This window comes from Cyprinodon variegatus, unplaced genomic scaffold (genome assembly GCF_000732505.1).
Source record: "Cyprinodon variegatus isolate N-32 unplaced genomic scaffold, C_variegatus-1.0 Scaffold222, whole genome shotgun sequence".
Lineage (NCBI taxonomy): Eukaryota > Metazoa > Chordata > Actinopteri > Cyprinodontiformes > Cyprinodontidae > Cyprinodon > Cyprinodon variegatus.
In genome coordinates, this window is record NW_015150675.1 from 804,105 (window position 1) to 827,020 (window position 22,916).

The 22,916-nt window shown below is 38.2% G+C and overlaps 1 protein-coding gene across 4 annotated transcripts in view; it reads left to right on the forward strand.

The window, feature by feature from the left end:
* Nucleotides 1-526: 526 nt before the first annotated feature.
* LOC107088568 (tensin-2-like) overlaps nt 527-22,916 on the forward strand; it is an 83,888-nt gene continuing 61,498 nt past the window's right edge. For 2 of the 4 annotated variants that reach the window (XM_015380827.1, XM_015380828.1), the window contains exon 1: nt 528-1,126. In XM_015380827.1, the coding sequence (XP_015236313.1) occupies nt 998-1,126 (129 nt within the window). In that variant the 5' untranslated portion in view covers nt 528-997. Of the gene's footprint in view, nt 1,127-13,799; nt 13,915-22,916 lie in introns of those variants that run through there. The other 2 variants (XM_015380829.1, XM_015380831.1) reach the window with 2 other exon arrangements.

A 22,916-nucleotide genomic window follows, 5' to 3' on the forward strand; every position in this document is an offset into this window, starting at 1 on the left:
TTGCCTTTTAAGGGGTACAGTCTCCTATTTCTAAGGCTTATGAGCTATTGTGAACTAGCCAAAACACTTGAGGGAGAAGAAATAAACAAAAGAATAGTGCCTGTAAGAAGCAAAAACAATCTTCACACTTATATAATCGTAAAAATGAACATACTTACATTTTTGTTGAAAACACACACCAGGCATCCTCCCCATCATAACATCTGTATTTCACTGCATAGGTGTGTAATCTAGAGGACAAAAACATTCCCTTTCTCTCTATGAAACAAAGAGACCACTTCAGGGTAAACAAGAGAGGCCTTAGTCCACCCTGAGTCCCTGGATCTCTCACAGCATCCCAACAGCTGCCGGGTTTTCTTAGTCATCCTCTGGACAATTATCACAATGTGTTGTTGCTGGGGCTAAGGAGTGACTGTCGGTATCTGGGAGCAGGAAACCGAGGGGAGCTTAGGGGGAGAGATGGGTGGGGAGGTGAGAACAGAGAGGTAATTGTATATGTAAGAGTGAGGCAACCGCGGTAGAAGGGGCAGACACAGGAGGAGGGCAAGAGAGAAGGGAAAGGAGACGTGCGTTCCTGGGATGGGGACAACGAGAGATGAGACAGAAAAGAAAAAACAGGATGAGAACATGAATCCTTAAGTGTTGATGCATGAAGAAGAAAACAGGGATGGTGGGAGAAAGAATAGTAAGTGACCAGTCAGTGTGTGCGCAACTTCGTTGTCTTTAGAATAAAAGGATGGGCGACAGTGCCACAGCAGCAAGACGGAGCATGGTGGGGTTTAAAGAGTGTGTTTTCTAAAAGTAGTAGAGAAGGGCTGAGAGAGTGTATCCTTAGGAACGGGAGTCTGGAAAAAGGGAAGGGCCTTGGTCTCCTCCTCTCCAGCTGACAAAAACAGCTGCCCAGGAGCCTGCTCAGAGAGGGGAAGGAGGTGAGAGGAAGACTTAAACGGCAGAGAGACGGACAGAAGAGGGAGAGTCCTGGACTCCAGCCACCTATATGGGTTGTGTCCTGAGCTCGGACTGGTGTGGGGAGGGAGAGGTGCAACCAGTGCCAGTGATCCGAAGCTCATCGGTAAAAAGAAGGAGTTTGGAGAGGAGTGACAGCACCAGGATGAGGCTCACAAAGGTTGGTGTTCATGTGTTCTCCATATGTGAGGCATGTTTATGTTTTGCTCCAAAGTGAAAGTAATCACAAACTGGAGTCTATGGTTTTATGTCAAGTCCAAATGATAATAATTGATTGATCACACACTGGAGAAATTTACCTCTGCATTTAACCCATCACCTTGAGGAGCAGTGGACTGCCATTGTATGGCACTCGGGGATTAAGGATTTTGCTCAGGAACCAAGAGGGGAGGCTCTGGGGATCGAACTTGAAACCTTATCAGAACACATGTGCACTGCTCTAACCCACTAGGTCAACACTCCACTAGGTAATAATTTGTAATGTTAATATTTACAACACGCTGTTATACAGGTAGATATCACAGCCTCTTTTTTGTTATTTTAATGTAGCGAACTACATAAAAGGTATATTCACGGATTTGCATTTGTCTACAAAATCTACATTGCTAACTAGGTGTATTCCTGTATTCAGATTCAGATTTAAATACTACAATAGGCCACACGAATGAAACAAAACTGACATACTTATTTGGTTCTGTATTATATTTCGTTAGATTCATGTAAAGGTTTAGAATAATTACACCCGGTTAGACCTAGATTCATAATACTCTCACAGCTGATCCTACTCTAAGTATTTATCATTCCAAACCTGTTTTATTTTTTTACCTGAATCTCAAACATGGCCCATATTTTAATCAGGTATTCAACATCTTAAACTAAGTTGGGATTTCTTTTTAGCTTTAATTTTACTCCTGATTTTACTTCATTTAAGATTAAACATCTGGTTTTACTTTACCAAACATCTCCATCCTAATTTTAGTTGCATAGTTATGCTTTACTCACACTTCCTCACCAACTTCAGTAATTATTGACTGTTGACTGTTAATCTAAGTTTCAGATTATTAATCTTCATCCCTACTTTGTATCTTTCTCTAAATCCAGTCTTACGGTTTTCAGTCGCTCTTCTAAGGTTATTGCTATAGTTTGTGCAAGCCTTTTGGTTTTTGCCCTTTGTTGTATAAATGACCACACTGGGATATTTATTTAAATGTTGTGTAGCCAACCTGCATAGATTCTTTGTATGTGAAGGTTTTGTCCACCCTTTAAAATGATGGATGTTACTTTGTCTGTGCAGACAAGCTCCAGTTTGTGTGAGTGTGTGATGATGTTGTAATGGAGTGATGTGCCCCACCCTCACCTAATGATTGCTAGACAAAGTTCCAGACCTCCTCTGCTATCTTGAATGGCATGAAATGCCAATGGAACGTGGATGATTTACAGTAGTAGCCATTCAAAATTTCCCCACTTTCCTTGATAGGCTCTTGGCTGGGCCTTTGCTGGTCATTTGCTGGTCCCTGACAATTCCTTTTTAAACATTATTATTTGTTCTAAAATATTCTTTCTGTCATCATTTGTGGACATTAAGATCTAAGTAGAAGCGTCATCTCCTGGCCACACCCTGTAATTCAGTGAAAGGGTGGAGTCAGAGTAAATAAATATGCAAGAGGCGGTCATTACAGTTGCTGGAAGTTGGAGGGGAGTTTGCTGGGAGTTGGAGGGAAGTGGGCTGCCATTCGGCTGGCATTTGACTGGGAAGGGCGATTTTAAATGGCTGCGATTGTAAGAAGAAATCAAATGGACAGTTTGAGAAATTAAGTGATACGGTGGAAAAAATCTACATTCCTTTTCTAATGAGGGTTAAAAAAATTTGATTTTTATGGCATCACAGCACATCTGTGCAGGAACAATGTTGCTGTGGTGGCCAAGATGATGCAGTGGTGTGATCGTCATGTAAACATAAGCAGCCTGGATGCTTGAAAGAAGGGATAATGGAGCAATTAAAAGAACACCGAACCTGACCTCTGACCAACAGTGTCATCAAGCTGGAGAACTTTTGGTTCTGTTTCACCCTGCTCTGGGATCAATCTAAGTGTGTGTGGGTTTTTTTTGTGTGTGTGCGTGAACCTGGTCTCAGAGGATCTATTATACATGCTGCATCACATGCAGAGTACTGTGGGAAAATGAAGCTTTTTGGACTACGTCATCCTGCTGTGGCTGACCCACAATATAAGGGTGTGGGAACCTCTTAGATCCAAATTATCCCAAGGGGGAGAGGACATACTGTTAACTATATATGGTCTTTTCTAATCCATTCTTTTGAACTTATATCTCATTAAGGGTTTTTACAGAAGGATGTGGTGTATTGCATTTTAAATCTGAGAAATTATATTGTTTTTTTGTTTTTTTTTTGCTTTTTTTCTGGCATTAGATTAGATTAGATGAGCTTTATTGATCTCACAGCGGAGAAGTTCACTGGTCAAATATTGGCATAGTAATTAAAGAAGGTGCAAACAAGGAGGAAAAAGGTACATTAAGAATAAACAATATATATACAGTATATCAAGGTATATACAGTATATCAAGATAAATAAGGATTAAGGTGCAAGTGTACATGTATCTACACCTTAGATTTTAGTCCCATGCTAGTATATTAATGCAAACCCAAACAGAAAAAACAACAACAAAACAATTGTCACGGTGATTACATAACGAACTTAAATGATGAAAACATGTATTTAAAGGTTTCTAACATTATATCATTATTTGTTTAAATGGCCCTCAGGGTAAAACCGTCCCTATGAAAGAAATAAATGATAATGAAATTATGATGCTGTGTGTCACTGTGCCTGGAAAGTGATTATTAAATTCATTAAAGCTCGTTGTCAATTGTGCTCCCTTATGCCTGGATTCTTGTTCAGACAGAGAGCAGCAGAGGGTTGGTAAATAATGTTTTAAAAACAGGACTCTAGATCTGAACAGGTCATACTCATAAGAGCTCATATGGTTCCCTTTAAACATTAAGGTCCCCAAGGCTCTGCTCTGGTGGTTGATTCATAAATCAGGGGGGGCACATGAACAGATCTTGGAGTTGGATTGTATCCTCAACACACACACTTACTGCAGATAGAATTTTATTACTTCAGATCTGTTGAATTTTGGGGTAATACAAACTTAATAATGAGCAGACATTTGGTTTACTTACGTACCCGAAAGGGCACAAGTTTGAGAGTCACTGGCAGACTCATGTGCAAGTCAAACATAAATATAGAAGTTAATGTCAACCAACTTCATTTGGCAGTGGAAGAAAAGATAGATGTATGCAGCTTAGTTTTACAGATTTAACCTTTATTCTCTATGAGTGCCCCACTTTTTCTTCAGTGTAATGTAGGACGAATGTTGTTACCTAATGTTATAAACTCTAACATCTTTAGTCTGATCAAACCCACTCTTGGTTCCTGAAGCAAATGTTAAAAGGCTCTTGTCTGGATTATGCTGGAAAGCTGAATGGAATTCGGCATGCTTTTAAGATACACTCTGTGTATACAAAAAAACAATAAAAGTTGTCTAAGTTTTATTTTCTTTGAATAAGGACATTTTTTTATCTAAATGTAAACCTTCTGCTGAAGATCAACAATGTTTACAATTTTTGACTAGTTGTTATAGTGGATTAACCTAAAAAATACACAATCTTGCAAACCTTTAATTAACTCAAATTTTTTACACAACGTGGCTTAATTAAAACAATCTTGGATTTTCAGATAAAATCCCTAAAGATATGTCTTTTTGGGTATTGATGACAACAGACCACAGTTTTTTAGCACTAAAGGGTTAACAGTCTAACCAGGTAGCAAGCAGTTAGGAGCACCACAGTGGATGGTAGACTTAACATTCCTCTTTACTCTGTACACCTCAGACTTTCAGTACAAGACAGAGTCCTGTTGTCTGCAAAAATACTCAGATGACTCTGCAGTTGTTGGACACATCAGAGATGGCCAAGAAGCTGAATACAGGGAGCTGGTGTGGAAACAGTCACCTGATTTTGAATGTGAACAAAACAAGGGAGATGTTTGTAGAAAATGAAGAAGTTCAATCCTCCAAACATCATGAGAGAAGTGGAGGTGGTGGAGAAGTAAATACCTCAGTGTTTACCTGGACAACAGACTCAAGGCTGATTTATACTTTGAAACCAGGTTGTCTGCTTAGGTGTCGCAGTGAACAAAAAGACGTCCCCGCCCTCTCCACAGACAGTCTGCTGCACCTCTCCCAAATAGCTGACCGCAGACAGGAGGCCGGCATGTTTTTTTTTCATGACCGAAATTGCAACTCGTTAAGTTGGACCAGCTAGAAGAGCGAGGTGCGTGAGAATGCTGGGACCCTTTTTCCACCTGGATCCTCGCTATTTTTCGCTGTCATGTCCCTCCATTGCTGGACAAACTCGCCCCCACTTCCTCACCGCCTTGGCCGTATGTAGACCAACAGCGTATAGCGCAGACCGCGTTTCAATACTGGGCATAAATCAAAAATGTCTGCGTCAAGCTCACTGCGACACACTGCTGCAGGAGTATAACCAGCCCTTCACACTCAACCTGGGAAGCCATCAGTGAAAAGGGAGAGCAGAAACTTTTCTTCTAAAGGAGGATTAAGTTCCAAAGTAGCAGTAACATGCTGCATATCTTCAATAAATCTGTTGCAGAGAGTGTGATCTTTTCCTCCATAATTTTCTGGAGTAACAGCATCATAGCTAATGACAATAAAGAAAGCTGGCTCTGCCTTAGGAACTCCTCTAGCTGTCGTGAGTTTGGCGCTGATGACTGGTTTGATTGTTCATTCCGTTCACCTGCCTAGCTCCACCCAGTTTCTCATTACCGCCAATCTGTGTCCCCTGCTCCAGTCTCTATTTGACCTGCCTGCTTCCAGTCATCAGCGCCAGAATATTTGAGCCTTTGTTGAGAGTTCTTTAGCATAGTGTTTGTGAGTGTTTCTGATTGTCTGATCCTCACCCATTCTGCCTCTAAGCCTGTTCCTGTTCTGATCTGTTTGTCTAATCTTTCTTTGGACTCCTGCTGCATTCTGCCTGTTGACCGAACCTGCAACTTCATCAGAGTGTTTTCAGTCAGATGCTTTTCCAAGTTTGGTGTAAGAAACAACTACAGAAGCTCCTGCATACAGCTAATAACACCGACTTGTCAAAAAGATAAAACTATGAGTTGCAATAACATTTAATTTCCCTTTGGATGTTTTAAACTGAACTGAATAGAGTTGAATATCTGAAAGCAGGCTTTCCTACACAACTACGTACACATGCTCTTATAGGCCAATTTAGAGTGACTAAACAGTCCTTTTTTTGGGTGTGGGAGAACCCACACCCAAAAAAGTACCCAGAGACAATGCATGTACTGAGAGAAATTCAAACATCAAGCAAATAACCCCTAGATCAGGATTTAAACACAGGGAATTCTAGCTGTTGCCAGAGCATTAAAAATATAGTCACATAAAGAAGAAGCTATAGAAAGGCTTAAGGCAGCCCATACAGGTGAGAACCTATATCACTTAAAAAACAAAATAAGTGAAGCAATATGATAGATGCAGATGCCCACTCACACTGAGCCTGATTCTGCTGGAGGTTTCTTCCTGTTAAAAGGGAGTATTTCCTCTTAACTGTCTCTTAAAAGACTGCTTAGTTTGAGGTATTGTGAAGTTTTCTTGGCCCCACCAAGTAAAGCTAATATTCCCCACAGTCTAAATATATTTACAGGCTTTATGCTGATCTATATATTTGGTAAAAGTATTATTGAAAATCATAACACATGTCATCTCTAGGCACTTTACAGTGACAATTCAACCATAACATACAGTTAAACTGATTGAAATTTATTTTATCTAAAACTGGTAGTTGGTTCCATAGGAGAGGAGCCTGATAGCTAAATGATCTGTCCCCCAAATTATCTTTTAGAAATTCCATGAACCACTAGTAAACCTGCAGATTGAGAGCAAAGTGCACTGTTAGGAACATAGGGAACAATCATATTTCTGATATAAGATGAAGCTTGGCCATTTAAGGTTTTAAATGTGAGAAGGAGGATTTTAAATTCTATTCTGGATTTAACAAGAAGCCAATGAAAAGAAGCTAGGATGGGAGAGATATGATCTCTCTTTTTTATTTTCATTAGAACTCTGGCTGCAGCATTTTAGATTAACTGAAGGCTTTTAACTACAGTTTGAGGACTGCCTGATAAACCTTAATTCTTCCTGATAAAGAATTACAATAGTTCAACCTTTATGCCTACATGGACTAGTTTCTGAGCCTCACCCCTGGATAGGATATGTATTATATCATTATATAAACATACAGGACATGTATTATATCATAAGAAATATGTATATACTTTATAATATGATACATATTAGAGATGCACCAATCCATTTTTTCCCCGATCCAATTGAATACCAATACCTGGGTTGACAATATTGGGCTATAACTGATAACCAGGCGCTCTGATTCGGCTTTGAATGAATCAAACATATATCTTACCATTTGAGTGAAGGCTTTAACTTTGACATAAACTTTGGTTAAAAAAAAAAAAAGATAACAACTTAATGTTCTATATTATTTGTTAACAAAGCAAAAGGAAAGAAACAACAGTTCCACGTAAAATGCACTGGATTGGATTGATATCCAATATCAAATCACAGAGCCAATATCCAATCCATGTATCAAATCAGTGCATGTCTCTATAAATGTATGTATATATCTATATAACCATTATCTTAGCCTGTATAACTTCCCAGTTCTATGTCACAAACAAACTCTTCCTCCCCACCACCTTTCCCCTTTTTTCTCCAAGCTCAGGTCCTCTATCAGAGGCCTGGGAGCTTGAGAGTTCTGTGTAGTATCTTTGCTGTTCCTTAAACTGCACTTTAGTGGACCAGGTGTCTTATGTATTTCCAGGGATCAGCTTTAACCACTTTATATATGCATATTGGATTTTAATGGAACAACCACAAAAGTTTGTATTTTTGTCAGAAAGGTGTTTTGAATATACCTAAGTGCTGTGAAAACCATGCTTACATTTGATTCTCTGATATTTGTAGATATTTACATATTAAGGTTCTGTTCATTCTTTTTGTAGTCTGACTAACAGTCTGACATGTTAATGCTGTGGACAAAAACTGCTTTCAGCTTCTCTTTACTTACACATGCTGTTAACTTCTATGTTATATAGAGACCTGGGTTTGTTACAGCAGTTTTTATGTATTTTTCTTTCTTCCCTGTAATTTCTTTTTTAGATTAAGTTTAGATGACCAATATAAACAGCTTTAGCCACAAGCATTCACAATGAGCACACACCCATCACAGGAAGGAACAGTGATCGGTTAGTCTTAAACATAGACACATACCCCATCCTCTTTGGCCAGAAAATAATTTAATAGAATGACAATGATGTGACCCTGACACTCCTTGATGCTAAAAATAAAAAAGAGGCAAATTCCCCCAATAAAACATAGGCCTTTTGGAAGACTGTTGTAGGCTGAATTCCTGTGGCTTGCAAAAAAAGATTTGTCCAAAACGTTAAGCTGGATTTGAGGAATGCTGCTTGTTTTTGTGTAGTGGTTACACGCACTAAAGCTGACGAGGGAAAGGGGGAAAGACACAAACCATTTCCTCCCTCAGTACTTCTACAACAAATCCCAGTACCGCCCTAAAAAAGAAACACCCTCTCTCTGCAAGCTATGCACCAAAATATTTTCTTCTCTCCCATGTGAAAAATGTTCAGCTTAATACATAGCTGAGGTCTGAAAACGTTCAGAGGGAGGATTTTATCCTACATGTGCTTATTTCTACCCTTGCTCTGTCTCATCTGCTCTTCCCACTTCTTTCTCAGTGTTTTGTGCCATGAACAGCTGTACCTGATCAGGTTTTGGCTTACTGATGTCTTGCATAAGCTGTTGTTGAGCTGCAAAGCAGCCCCCCAAACCCCCAACCCTTCTTTTCCAGCCTCATTTCCTCTTGGCCAGGGGTTCCCACTCTGTCCTCCTCTTTCCCATTTTCCTCCAAGAGTGGTCCAAGACCTTCTTTTTCCTCAGGATAGTAAATTCTGTCTCATAGACAGAGCAAAAACCCACCTGGAGTTCCCTATAATATCTCAGGCAACAAAAAACACCTTGCACTATGGTGTCAGGTGGGAACATTCGCTGAGCAGTGAAATTTAGATTCATGAATCATTCTTGTTGTTAAACAAAAGAGTTTTAAACCGTAAAATATAGTTCTCTAAACCCCAATTTCATCCACAGTTACAACAACAATATTTCCCCTTCTGCACCTTTCTTCTAAAAGGACCCTCCCCCACTTTACCCACAAGTTAACCCCTCATTCCAGACCAAACACCAGCTTCCTGTCTCTCTTGATCCCTCGTATTTTGTTAGTCTACCTTTTTCAGCCTCACTGCTTTGTTTCACATCCACCCCTCTTTTTATGTGATTTCTTCTTGTTTTACCAACTTACCTTTTTACACATTTTTCCCAATAAATGCAGACTTTTAAATGTCTTTTAGTGAGCTTTAAATTATATTTTCTTTAGCTTTTTTCCCCAACAGAAGTATAAAGATAAAAGAAACTACTTAATTTTCATTTTTCTGGGATTTATCGAAATTTCCTCAGCAGCATCTCTTTTTACGTTACTGTTAGTTTTATGAAGTTAGCATATGTTTGTTTTTTTTACATATGATGAGAGGTTTCCTGTGAATATGTCTCATTTACCACATTGTGATACTTGTGGAACCATTTTCTGCTGCAGGATTTTGGGGTGTCTGCACCACCATTGCATTACATGAACCTTTCAACCAATCCTAAAGGATTTTCATTTACAATTCAATTCTATTCAGTTTACTTATATGGCACCAATTACCAACACATGCCATCTCAAGGCACTTTACAATTCAAGATCATAAAGTCAAATTGATTCAATTTTCTATCTACGGAAAACCAGTTGATTGCATTGACTCATTGACTCGAAGGCAATCCCTTATTTACAATAGCCCCATATTTATCTCTTCCCATCCTCTCATCCACTGTGACCAGATCCCCCATCCCAGCAAAAGAAAAGCATTGCCACAGCGTGATGCTACCATCATCAGCGGGAGAGGACACAATGGTAGCACCCTTTTTCTTTTTTAAAATACAGATTTACAGCAATATATTTTTTCACTTAATCTAATACATACATCCATCCGTCCATTTTCCATCACACTTATCCCAAATGGGGTCGCGAGGGGTGCTGGTGCCTATGTCCAGCTGTCTTTGGGCGAGAGGCAAGGTACACCATGGACAGGTCTTAATCTAATATATTTCACTAAAATTAGAAATTATCAAGAACAAGGTGATACAGCAACCCAGCTGCCCTGACCTCTTAACTTTATCCTGGGCTGCTGAGTGTACCGATAAAAAAAAATAAAACAAACCTACTGTGAGTGTGAGCTGGAATGATCCATCCAGGGGCAAGAAAATTCAGTTTTGCTTGTTCCCCCATTGAATAGAATTGGTTGATAAATTATATATCTTTATTATTAAAATGTATGACAGTCCAAATATGTTTACACAAGCTTAGAAGATTTTCTTTAACAATCATCTATCAATTCACCTATGCCTCCTTTTAGCCATATTGACTGGAGAAATTTTTTGTATAATATTTTGCACCTGACTTCTAAACATATTCAGTTTGGAATCAGAAACAATATTTCAGGTTTGATAAATCATGTTACTGGTAGTAGATAAATGCATCTACAGGTCCTCTTCTCAGTAGTTTGCATATATTCTGCTTATTAGTAAAGGCAAACATGATAAATTCTTGCACCTGATCTTCTGCTCATTTCACAAAAACAAATCATGTGCACCTGATAAATTAATCAACTTTGTGCGTCATCACAATGACTTCTTTCAACACAAACTGTTAGTGGGTCTGTCCCATAGTGTTTTTTAATAAGGGCTAGGACAGGGCCAGTTTGGGCAGCAAATCTACCTCCTTCTTCAGTAAGTTTCATGTGTCTACTTCCTTACTTGTAGCCAACCTCAAATTGTAAATATAGATACCACAGTTGTATCTTCTTGCCACTCTACCATGAAGGCCAGATTTGTACAGTGCCCTGCTGAAAGTGTTCCTGTTGACAGATTGTCCCACCTGAGCTTTGGATGTTGACACTTTTAGCATTATCATGGGTTGCTCTGATGGATGCTGTCAATAACCCCGCCTTTTAGTTGGGTCCATGCTATTCTTGATTGGTCTGACGTAGTCCCATGCTCAATGTGTGGTATCCCTTTAATTGTGTTTCTGCAACCTATAATATTTACAGATATATAAAGACTTTACTGAGGCACTGTAGACCTCTTTTATTTTCCTAGTCAGGAACTGGAAATTCTTGGTACATGAGCAAGAGGAATGGACTGCATTACTGCACATGTTTTTTTTTCATAGTTATATGGGGGTGGGGGGTGGGGGGGATTACTACACATGTCATAACTCAAACTCCCATTTGGCACTACCATGCAGAGCAGCCTTCACAACAGTATGTTACACATATGGAAGTGACTAAAAGACTGCAGCAGCAGGCACAAGTCTCAGATGTGAGAATATTAAGAGCTTACAGTTAGATGGGAAACCTTAAAGGAATGCATGTACATGCATACATGAGCATTGGGCTATGGTAACCATATCATTACCATTTTTGTAATTATTCGGAATAATATATAGAAACACAATGATTTTTATGATTGGAAGACCATCCAAAAACACTATTCTCCTTTCATATAGTTGAGAATATTTAAAGATTCTAAACTGTTGTTTAGGAAACAGAGATTGTTCTTGAAGGTAAAGGTAAATAATACACACACATTTATATATATATATATATATATATATATATATATATATATATTTTTTTATTTTTTTTTTTTTTTACAATTTTCGATTTCACCACTAGGATGTGCTACTAACCTACATGAAAGCAACACTGCCTTTTGCAGGGAGGTCAGTAGTCCAGTAAAATATGAATTTCTCAAGGTTCATTACTTTTCTGTGCCATTAATATAATAATGTTGTTAATTATTAGATAAAATGACACATATTGAAGAGAAAGCCATAAGCTGAACATGTAGCGACTCAATGCTCCTCATTGCATTCGAGTCATTGAATCGATGGAATCAACTGGTTTTCCCTAGATAGAAAACTTTGAATCAATTTGACAATATGATCTGGTGAATTGTAAAGTGCCTTGAGATGACATGTGTGGTTAATTGGCGCTGTACAAATGAACTAAATTGAAATTGCCAAGGACACACAGCATGCGATCATAACTCTGATTTAAGCCAGAAATTTGTCAAAGATAATCAGAAATTACCGTATATTACCAAGAAAAATATATATGTGCCATGGCTAAAACAAAATGAACAATTGCTGCACATACAAACATTTTATTCTTTAAATAAAGCTCTAATTTCTGTAAAGTTTCAGCCAGGTTTTAAAAAGTACCATATCGATGGGAAATCTATGTTGCAATCTTTTGGATTTCTCCTACAGGCCCTTCTGCCGTATTGATATTGATGGATGTCAAAGAAACAGTTCAACAGTGGTCTTTTCCACCCACTTCTTATCCCCAGTTAATCATTCTTTAGCAGCAACAATTCTTGCATGTGGAGTTCCTAAAGATTGTTTCTCAGCCAAGCCTATGTTTTGACATGATAATCTCTTTTTGTTTTCCTACTGATATATCTAGATCTATCTTCCTATTAATATAAAAATACAGTACAATTACAAAAGAATGGGAAGGAAGGAGAAAAGGAAGGAAGGAACATCCTCCCTATATCCCTGTGAAAACAAACCTTGTTAACAAACCTTTGCTCCCTGTTTTTGATTAAAAGTTTAAGTTGTGAAAGTTCTTTCAGTGTCTCAAAATAAAAATAAAAAAGTTGATTTTTTCACCTTTAGCAAAGAAAAAAAACTTACTTTAGAAAGTTTTCTGTTACCAAATAAACACATTTAGTTTTTTTTAAATGATTTTAATAAGAATATATAAATCATTTTGTTATTGTTCACAGATAGGTCCAGATGGCTCTTATTCTAATAAAAGGTGCAAGGCCTCTTTAGACTATTACAGTGTTGGTATTTTACTCCACTGACCTGTTTCAAGATTTCCTTTAAAGTTGATCATGCAGTTTTTAGATTCTTAGTAATCTTAACAGGTTGTGTTCAAAGGATCATATTTTGATAGTTAGACTGGGGGTTTGAATTTTAACCAAATGTTTTGTAAAAATATCCAGGTCAAAACAGGAGAGCTGAAATGATTCCATCTTTTGCAAATAGCTGCTTCTATTAAAAAAAAATTACACAAAACAACTGAAACCTACGGTGCCCAGCTTTACTCATGGCAGTAACATCAGTCTAAGGTTTACAGTTTGTTTTATTTCGTTTTAGCAAATTATTTTGCTACTTCTTTTATCATTTATTTCATGAATTTCCTGGCTGTGACTTAAAGTCAAAGCTTTGAGTTTAGTGGGTTTCCTTTCAAATACTGTAAGTTATATATGTGTATCAGAAATAACATTATTAAATTGTGTTTATAAAACACTTAACAAACAAAACAGGGATTTAAGCCTTAAAGCTTTTATCAAGTCTAGCAGTTTCTCTTGTGGTTGAAGTGTTTGATAAATCAGCCAATCTGAAGTTAGGACCCTAACGCTCCCCTCCAGGAGGACACCAATCAGGCTTTTAGCTCCCAGTAATAGTACTCCACACATGGATTTAGCTCCACCTCACAGACCCAGATCCCTGGGAGGACCCGAGCAAAGAAAACAAGTTACCTCACAAAGTCTGTAGCAGCGCGTGTTATAGATGGCTTCACTGGGAATGAGTGGCTGCGTCTGAAAACAGGGGGAATGATCAGCGGGAAAATGAACAAGGTAAGATAGGAGGGGGTCAGAAGGGTCAGGTAGTTTGCAGAGTTGAACTGACTTGTAAATCTGGTTGTTGACAGACTGAAGGAAGGGTGTTGGATGGGGAGCTCTGGTATGTTGGCTCACAGGAATAAACTGTTTAATCGTTTTACAAAATAATCAATGTTGGGGCTCTTTTTGTGTTAGAACTGGAGCTGTTTGTTAAACTTCCTATCCAATTTAGTAACTGAAAGAAGTATGACCTTGTTCTTTCCTGTCTGTGATTGTGGTTGTATGGGAGGACCGCTGACTTGTTGCCACCTCTCTTTGGGAACTTGCTTAAAGTGTCGCACCTCATTAGGCTGACATTAGTCTCTATAAACAAGAGGTCACGTGTTGAGATCATCTCCCCGCACTACCACATTCAAATGCAATATTTACTTGAATACATTTGTCAGAGTTTATTTCACAGTCTGCAGATACTTTTAGGATTAGTTTAGAATGTGGGTGCAGGGGCGGATTTACCATTAAGCAAAACTAGGAAGTTGCCTAAGGCCCCAAGGTTCCTAGGGGCCCCATAAAACTTCTTTTACATGTATGGTTAATGCAGCTATTACTTATTTGTGCTCATTATTTATGTTTTTGATAAAAAATCCTTTGGCTAAAATGCCATCAGAACGCTAATAATTTTAAGTGTGTCTCACCCCCCCCCTTCAGTGTCCACCACCTTGGATTAGTCCATTTGCTGCACTTGTGCAGAAGGTCCAAACAGACAGCAGCAAACCATTTGAAAACAAACAACAGGTATTGCCAACTTATCTCTTTTGTCACTATATTCAGTGACTTTTGGGGCTGGCTTTCCTAGCGCCAAATTTTAGCGACATTTTTCTGTTACTGCAGACTTTGGCGACAACATATATAAGTACTGAACTCTACTCTCCAAAGCAAGTAGATTCAAAACCCCGCCTCCTGCTCTACTTTCTCTTGTTGGCTGACATGATTCATGCAGCTATTATTTCATACAAATAAAAAATGGAGAATAGATAAGCTTGTCTACAGTGAAAAGAAGGACTGTGTTATTTACATTTGCTGTCGCCTTTTTGAAACACAGGAAGAAGCAATCAGCTTAGTAGTGACTGGAAAAATCTTTCATTCCTTTTGAGACTGCATGAAAAGTCAGCTGAGTACATTGCCAATATGAAAAGAAAAAGGGACAAAAGAAAACATAGAGAGGAAAACAACAAGAAAAAGGATAAGAAGAGAGGGACAAAAGGTAGAGCAAATAATGTATGTCTATTCTATTCAAATTTCTGTACCTGTATAATGGGGCTTTTTTTAAGTGTTGTCTTCTCAGTTCAGAGGGCCCCCTGCCTGTCTTTGCCTAGGGCCCCGAATTTTCTAAATCCGCCCCTGTGTGGGTGTAGCTTTTCATTCTTCAATTTTTCAAATTTGTATTCTATTTTAATCCAGGTTAGCATTTTCTTTTGCAAACTGTACTACTTGGATAGAAAGGAGGTTTCTCTTCAAAAGATAACTATTATGATGAAGTTGGATAAGTTACATCTTTTCATTTGTAGTTATTTCAACAAATCATTTGTAATCACACATGTAATCACACAGTAATTAGAGAGTCATTAAGGGGTAGGCCTGAATTACAGGAGTAATTGGAGGGTGCTGCCTACTTATGATGACATGCTATGTATGCATGCACTGGTATGGGTGCAAAGGTTTCCAAGAATCAAGAGAACCTTATACAAGAAAAAAATGTTTTCAGGTTTTATTTTTCAGAGTAGGAAATTAGATTGTATTTGTTTGTTTGTCCTTTTTAAAGGAATAATCCAATATGGCTGTTGTTTGTTCCATATAAAGAACAGTTGTTTGTTAAAATCCAAAAACTGAGACAAGAATTGTGTAAAGTTTTAACTGTCAATACGAATTTGTATTATGTTAAAATGTTTTTTTTGCTATCTGTAATTAACATTGGAAATTATTTCTTTTTAGCCTTTTAAATGATCTTTATTTGATGCAGAGGTGATGTCACACAGTGTGAGAAATCCACTGTTAAACAGTGCTTTACTGTTTTATTCAAATAAGCTTGAAGTCTTTTAGGCAGCCTTTAAAACTATTTGTATTATGAGTCTAGTTTTCATAGTATATTAGCAAATAAATAACTGCAAAATGATAAATGCATTTAACACTTCTGTCAGCATCAGTTTTCACCAGTTGGTTTGCCTGTTGCCACCTTTGGGGAGACATGTTATCACTGTTGGTGCATCCAGCCAATTTGGTTACTTCAGATCATAGTAGCTACTGTAGGTGAAGCTGTAAACTTAAAATCCATTCCAAACCGGGGTAGTTGTTGAGTATATTATGAAATTGGAAACATGAGTCAGGACTCAATCTCTTCTATTAACACAGGGTCACTTTATACATTTATTATTACTAACTTTATATTGAAATTGTTAAACATATTATCAGGGTTTCAAGCTTAGAGTGCTCACTTTCACACCAGTTCCTCCTAGTCATGCCTCAAACTTACTTCCCTTAATAATGGGACATACTGACGAAAACATCATGGCCTAAAGGAATGATGAGTTCACTTTTTGCTGCTTTCTTATCACAAGATCTTCTGCCTCCAGATCACGCTATAACAGGACAAAATTATACAGGTTTGGAATAAACATTGGCAGAAATGACAGCCCAAAGAGAGATAGAATTTCCCATGAAAAAGCCATAGGGATGTCTTTGTCTACAGGTGAGATAATGAGTAATAACAGATTACCTTATATATATATATATATATATATATCAGCCAAAGAATTTTGGCTTACATCCTGCTTGCAATAAGAGGAAGAACAGTTTTGGGTTAACAACTAGATAACATTGTCTTACATGTCATACCTTTCCAATTCTGATAGCAGTTCTGTCATTTTTCTTCTGTGTGAACATGTGCAGATAAACCAATATAAACAGAAGTTTTATTTAGAACGGAAAGTGGCTTTGTGGTGGAAAAAAAGTCTCACTTTCTGGGAAAACCTGAGCAGGAAATTAAAAGAAGTGCAACACCTTCCAGTCAGCCTCATGGGGAGCCAGTCCCATGCTCAGTGACCAAGCCTACAATACTAAGACCTGTGTTCAGCAAACAGTTGGTAGTCTATATTTCCAATTACTGGGTGTAACTGAGAGGTTTGATTACACAAAATGGTTGTGTTTACTTGGGACACCCTCTGGTCACTGCCAGGCCAGGAACCTGAAACCAAGGCTGGTTGAAGTTCCCTTGAGTCTGATGTACCGGTAGTTACTTTGCTTGCAGAGCAACAGTAGCAACTACTTATGCTGATCTTCTGCTTCAAAAAAAGTGTGTATAAAGAGGATTCCCTTTAAATCACATGTGAGCTAAGAGAAGGTTTGCAAATGATTCTGAGAACAAAATCCCCCCAAAGCGTTTTCTAATTCTTAACCTGGAGGGCACTTACTTACAAACACTTATTAAGGCCACATCGTAGCACAGCTTAAATACTTTTAAGCCCAACAGCCTAAGCCTGTTTAACAGCCAGCATATATGCAAGCAGAATGAAATTGCAATGTTGCTGCTATAAGAAATCATCTGAATGTCCTTGGCCCAGGAGCCTTTCTGGGGAGCGGAACTGGATCATGGCAACATGCTGACCTCACCACTGGAACAGGCTGTCTCTGTTCCCTGCCCTGCCTGTCCCACCCTTTGGATAAATGCAAACACACACACTGACTGACTCCCATTTATTAGCACACACACAGGAGGTAATGCCAACAAATGATGCAGGGACCCAGATGCCGGCGGGAAACTCTCAATGGAGGGTGGAATTCAAGTTTGCAAGAATCAACAAACATGTCAGTGACGGAGCTGTTGGGTGGTAGTGCATAAAAAAATACCTTATTAGCAGCTGGTTGAGAATGGATAACTTTGTGTGTCTGCTCACCTTTGATGGAAATTTAAACAAATTTAATTTCTTTATTTTGTCCCTATAAGACAAAATCGTCGAGATTTTTGGCCAAATTCAGTTTTCAGAATCTCTGACCTGAAGATCATAATTCAGCTGCTTCCTATTAACCTTTTACAACGTTTAATGTAGAATAGGGATGTCCAGTTCCAATATTGATGTCAGTTATTGGTCCAATATCAGCCCAAAAACTGACATTGAATTATATTGGCCTGCATCCAAAATCTCAGGTATTGGCATGCTGATATGAAAACTCTTATTCTGTTAGTGGTTAATTGCACATGGATCAGTTGTTTGTCATTGATGATTGCTCTTTGAGTATTGTCAAAGATCAAATCTTTTCTATTATCCCTATGTACAAAATAAGTAAATATGTAATTGTGCTGATATGGTGTTGAGTCAATAAGAGATTGTTGTGGATCTAATAAGTCAATTCAATCAGCTTGTTCGATAGAAAACGTACCTACAGTAAGTAACCAATGTGACTGGAAGATCTGGTTGAATAGTCTCTGTAAAAAGCCTTTAGATGACATGTTAGGAATTGCTTCTAAACTAAACTGAATTGAATATCAGTATTGGTCAATACTCAAAGCTGCAATATCAGCATTGTATTGGAAATGTTAAAAAGTTGTCTTTCACCCCTAATTTAGAATGTCTAAGGCATGTTAAGACTGCTGGATAAAAACAGACACTCCTACATCATCACCACTGAGAGGTGGAATGTTACCTTAAAGTACAGTAGCCGAAAAGTGCAAAGGCGCAGCAAACAAAGAACGAGCTCCAAACAAATGTGTGATGTAAACACAAAAAAAAAAAGCAAAACACAAAACCTGCAACAAAAAAAAAGAAGCCAGAAACTAAAATACGCAAAACAAATGCAAACAATAACTGCTGCAAGCAAACAAAATGGAGACAGAAGCAGACATACAAAAACAAGCAGATAACGCTTAACTAGCTCAACAGGTGGACCAGTCCAGGAAATACGCAGTCAGGCAGACGAGCTCCGAGCTTTTTCCCATGTCAGAGGATTAAAGAGAGCACATACAGTTAGTCCCAAAAGGACTAGCAGCCAGGGGCTATAAGTTAAAGCTTGGCAGCTTCTCATTGGGTCGGCCGAAGTAAGCTGCATGGCTCAAACAACTATTAAATATAGGAACAGCTTTCTAGAACATACCATTAAGCTTTTTGGCCATTCCGCTTTGTAAAACATAACACCTGTCGTACTAACTAATATTAGCATGTTTGACAAATGCTGTTTGTACAGTAGCTCTTCAAGTTCAGGTTTAAGTCATGGCTCCCTTAAAAAGCGTGATTTAAGGCACTCCTCTAATTTCCAATCCAATTCTTAAAGAACAAACAACAAAATTAAAATCTACTCTGCAAGTGGATGGATACAGATATCTTTCTTTAAGGCTGCTGTGGTGCACATGCATGTGGATTACTGTTCACTCAGTGAAAGGAAAAGATGGAAAAATAACCCGTTTTAAACATTAAACATGAAAGCCATGCTTGTTTTAATTTAGTATGTGTTAAAAGTGTCAAAGTTGTATGAAAAAAAAAGGATGGCATGAATATCTTTTGTATCTTGTAAAGAAGATTGGGTAATTAGCTGCTACGTATTAAGCTGCCACCCCCTTTCAGAGCAGACTAGAAACACCTGCTTCTTTCTGTGCCATGTGAGGAAAAGTGGCTTTGCTTAAACTAGGACTAATCATCTTTTTGTCTCACAATAAGTGATACAAAAGGTTTCTGCCTCAGGCGTTGAATCTATGGCAGATGGTCTTTTGCTGCTGTGACCATGGTCACAGGACCCTGTCCTTGCGGTCAGGATTGCTCTGACACAATGTCCATGACTGTCCAAATATCAGAACTATTTTTGGCAGAAGGGCTGAGAGAGTTCCCAGATATGTGGCATCTGGAATGACTCACTTTTTCTGTGTATTTGATTTTAAAATTTCATCTCCCTGTTTGTGAATTTCATGTCTGTGTCCAACTGATCGTATTCTGAACCCAGCTTCTGTTCTGTGACAGCTGGCTGAGGGCCTGCGTCAGGAGGCGCCACCCTTATTAGAAAGCAACTCTTTGACTTCAAAATCGTGGTTGGGTTTTTTTTTCTACTGAAAGGCTAAAAATATCCCCAAAAGAGCTTGTTGTGTTTAGCAGATGTTTCCCCCGTCTGTCTAAGGGGACATATATGGGTTTGTTAGAGAAAGGCTTTTCTCCATGAGGGTTCAGGTAATTGTTTACAAACTGTGTCACATCTGTGGAAATGTGTGAAGGCCCCGGCCGGCAGACGATGAGTGATCACATGATGTGTGCCGCTGGAGTTTTTTTCCGGATGTCTCTGATCCACCAGGACCCAGTTTCAGTAGAGCAGGATGCTTGAAGGTAAAATAGTTTATGCTACTTTAGAACTGCATGTCCTTTGTTGTCTTACTATGGTTTATTATTAGGCTGCAGAATCAATCTAAAAAAGGGAAAAAATTTTTTAGCAATCAGCTTGAATGTCCACATGTTGTAGCTGTGAGAGTATTTTTTCCTTGTGTTTTCCTTCTGTAATGCCCCACAAAGCTGTAAACATCTTCCATTCTGATTTCCCCTGCAGGATGCACAAGTTGATATGGGGAGCTTCCAGGAAAATATATTATAAACTCAGCTTAAGTCACATAGAAGTCTTACAGAACTAAATAAGTTAGATAGAATATATTCACAAAGATCTGCTGTTCAGTGAGGTTTGAGCCTATCACTCTATAGCTCAGCCTCAGATATGACTGACAGAGAACTGAATGTTAGTTAACTCAACAGGTTTATAAAACAGAAAGTCCTTTGCAGGATTTTCTTCTTTTAAAACTAAAATCAAATCAGTGCTCAAAACAATTTACTGTTGAAAAAATATAAATAAAGTTGATATTTTCTTATTTCTTCAAAATCTAAACATAGTGATAATTATCTTGCACATTAAACATATGTGTGTATAGTCTATAGTCTTTCAGGAGGAGCAGGTCTTGCAACTGAATGACCTGATGCAATCACCTAATTTTCCTTGACAGAAACTTAAAACATACTTAACTAATCTGACTGTACTGTCTTTGTAAAATTGAGACGATGTGTTTTGTGAATTAAACTGTATAAACAAAACACATTAAATTGTGCATCTCTATATTTGTAGTTGTATTATGAGTAGTGTTGCGCCAATGCCATTTTTTGGCCCCGATACTGACTCCCGATAGTATTGGCCGATACCGATACCATACCGATACCATCTGTTTGAAATTGATGTGTGTGTGTATATATATTAGGAACTGAATATTACTTGGATGTAAACTAATTTCCATCATGGCATTGTCAAGCTGCTGCTACCTTTGTGAAGTAGGAAAAAGAAAAATACAAAGGAAATCCAGTAAAACTTTTTATTGCCTACCTGGAATGGGTCACAATGATTGAATAAACGTTTGGATCTCAAAATGGTATTTTTTGGTACTCGCCAAGACAGATACCACTATTTTAGTGCTGCATCAGGGCCCCGCCTGATACTGGTATAGGTATCGGTTTAACACTAATTATTAGATATAAACTACTCTCCATCAATGCATTTAACAATGCTCTTGTTTATTTTGATTTAGAGTACATTTTTAGAATTCCAAAAATTATGTTTGAAAAAACTAATAATAGCCTAACTTTTACAAGTCTAGATTTTGTGTTTCCAATCTGAAAGTAAATTTTTTCCACCTGCTTTTTATTGTCATTACACTGTCGCAAGTACAGAGCAACAAAATGAAGTTTCCCCAAGGCAGCAGTGGGCTGCCATTGTGCGGCATCCACGGGGAGCAGTGTGGGGTTAAGGGTCTTGCTTAGAGACCCACAGTGGCAGTCTCTGGGAGTGGGGCTGGAACTCAGAACCTCAGGTTTTATCCCTTTAAGAGGCTAGGAACCAGATGACATTTTGCATCATGAGGCATTGGATTTAAGTCGCAGAACAGCAAATATTAACATTTTTCTTCTTGTCTTCTGCTCTCTAGCATTTATTGTTTCTAATTTGTGCATTTTTAACAACCATTTAAAGATGTGAACTTTATCGGAGCTAATTTGCCAGGGTCTGTATGTTTACTGTATGTTTCTAGGAATCCAAGATTGCGTTTAGTCTATATAGAAATGATGCAATGTTGTAATTTTGCCACCTCTAATTACAGCTCTTAAGCAATCATAATAAGCCAGTATTATCTCAGTATAGCAGTGGTCCAAAGCACTTAATGAGTTTCCCACTATTTATTGCCCAGGAAAGATTTCATATGGGGTTGAAAAGGGATTTAATTGAAACTGAAATGAACCTGAATAACTCCATTTACCATCACTTGTGCATGGAGTTTTTTTATTTTATTTTTTTTTTTACAGCCAGGTCTCTATAGGTTACTTAACTTAAAAAAAAAAACATATTCCGATTGGTATGTAGCAGAGTTAGAAATGAAGGTTCTACGAGGGAAAACTTAACCGCACTAAGTTGCATAAAAAAAAATGGCTTCACCCTGCAATCACCCTGCATGAACCAGCATGGAACAACTTTACAGCACCTTATAGAGAGCTCAGTGGCTAAATCATGTATCACTGTCTGACCATGATTGCATGTGGTTGGATTATATAGTGATCCTGATTGTGTCTGAAGCAGGAAGAATGCTGCCAGCCTCTCCTCTGTGTGTTTATGTCTCAGCCCACATCTGCGGCTCAGCTGACAGTACTAACTTGCTTTTTTAAACTCGCCACAGCCGCATGAGGATACTAATGCCTGCGTTTGTGGACACTTCACATAATGATTACAAAAGTATAGAAGCATCTGATTGAACACACCCTGGAAATTGATAATCCCTTTTCAATGTAGTCATGTTTATCTGAAGAGAAGCTTAACTAATTGGTCATCTGCTCCATGCATGATTTAACCAGTGATCGCTGATGGAAGATGACTCACTCATTTTGCTGGTTAGAAGGTTGAGAACCACTGCTTTTATGCAGCAGTCAGGATTATTTTTCTGAAATTTTATTTTTTTCGTTTTAGTT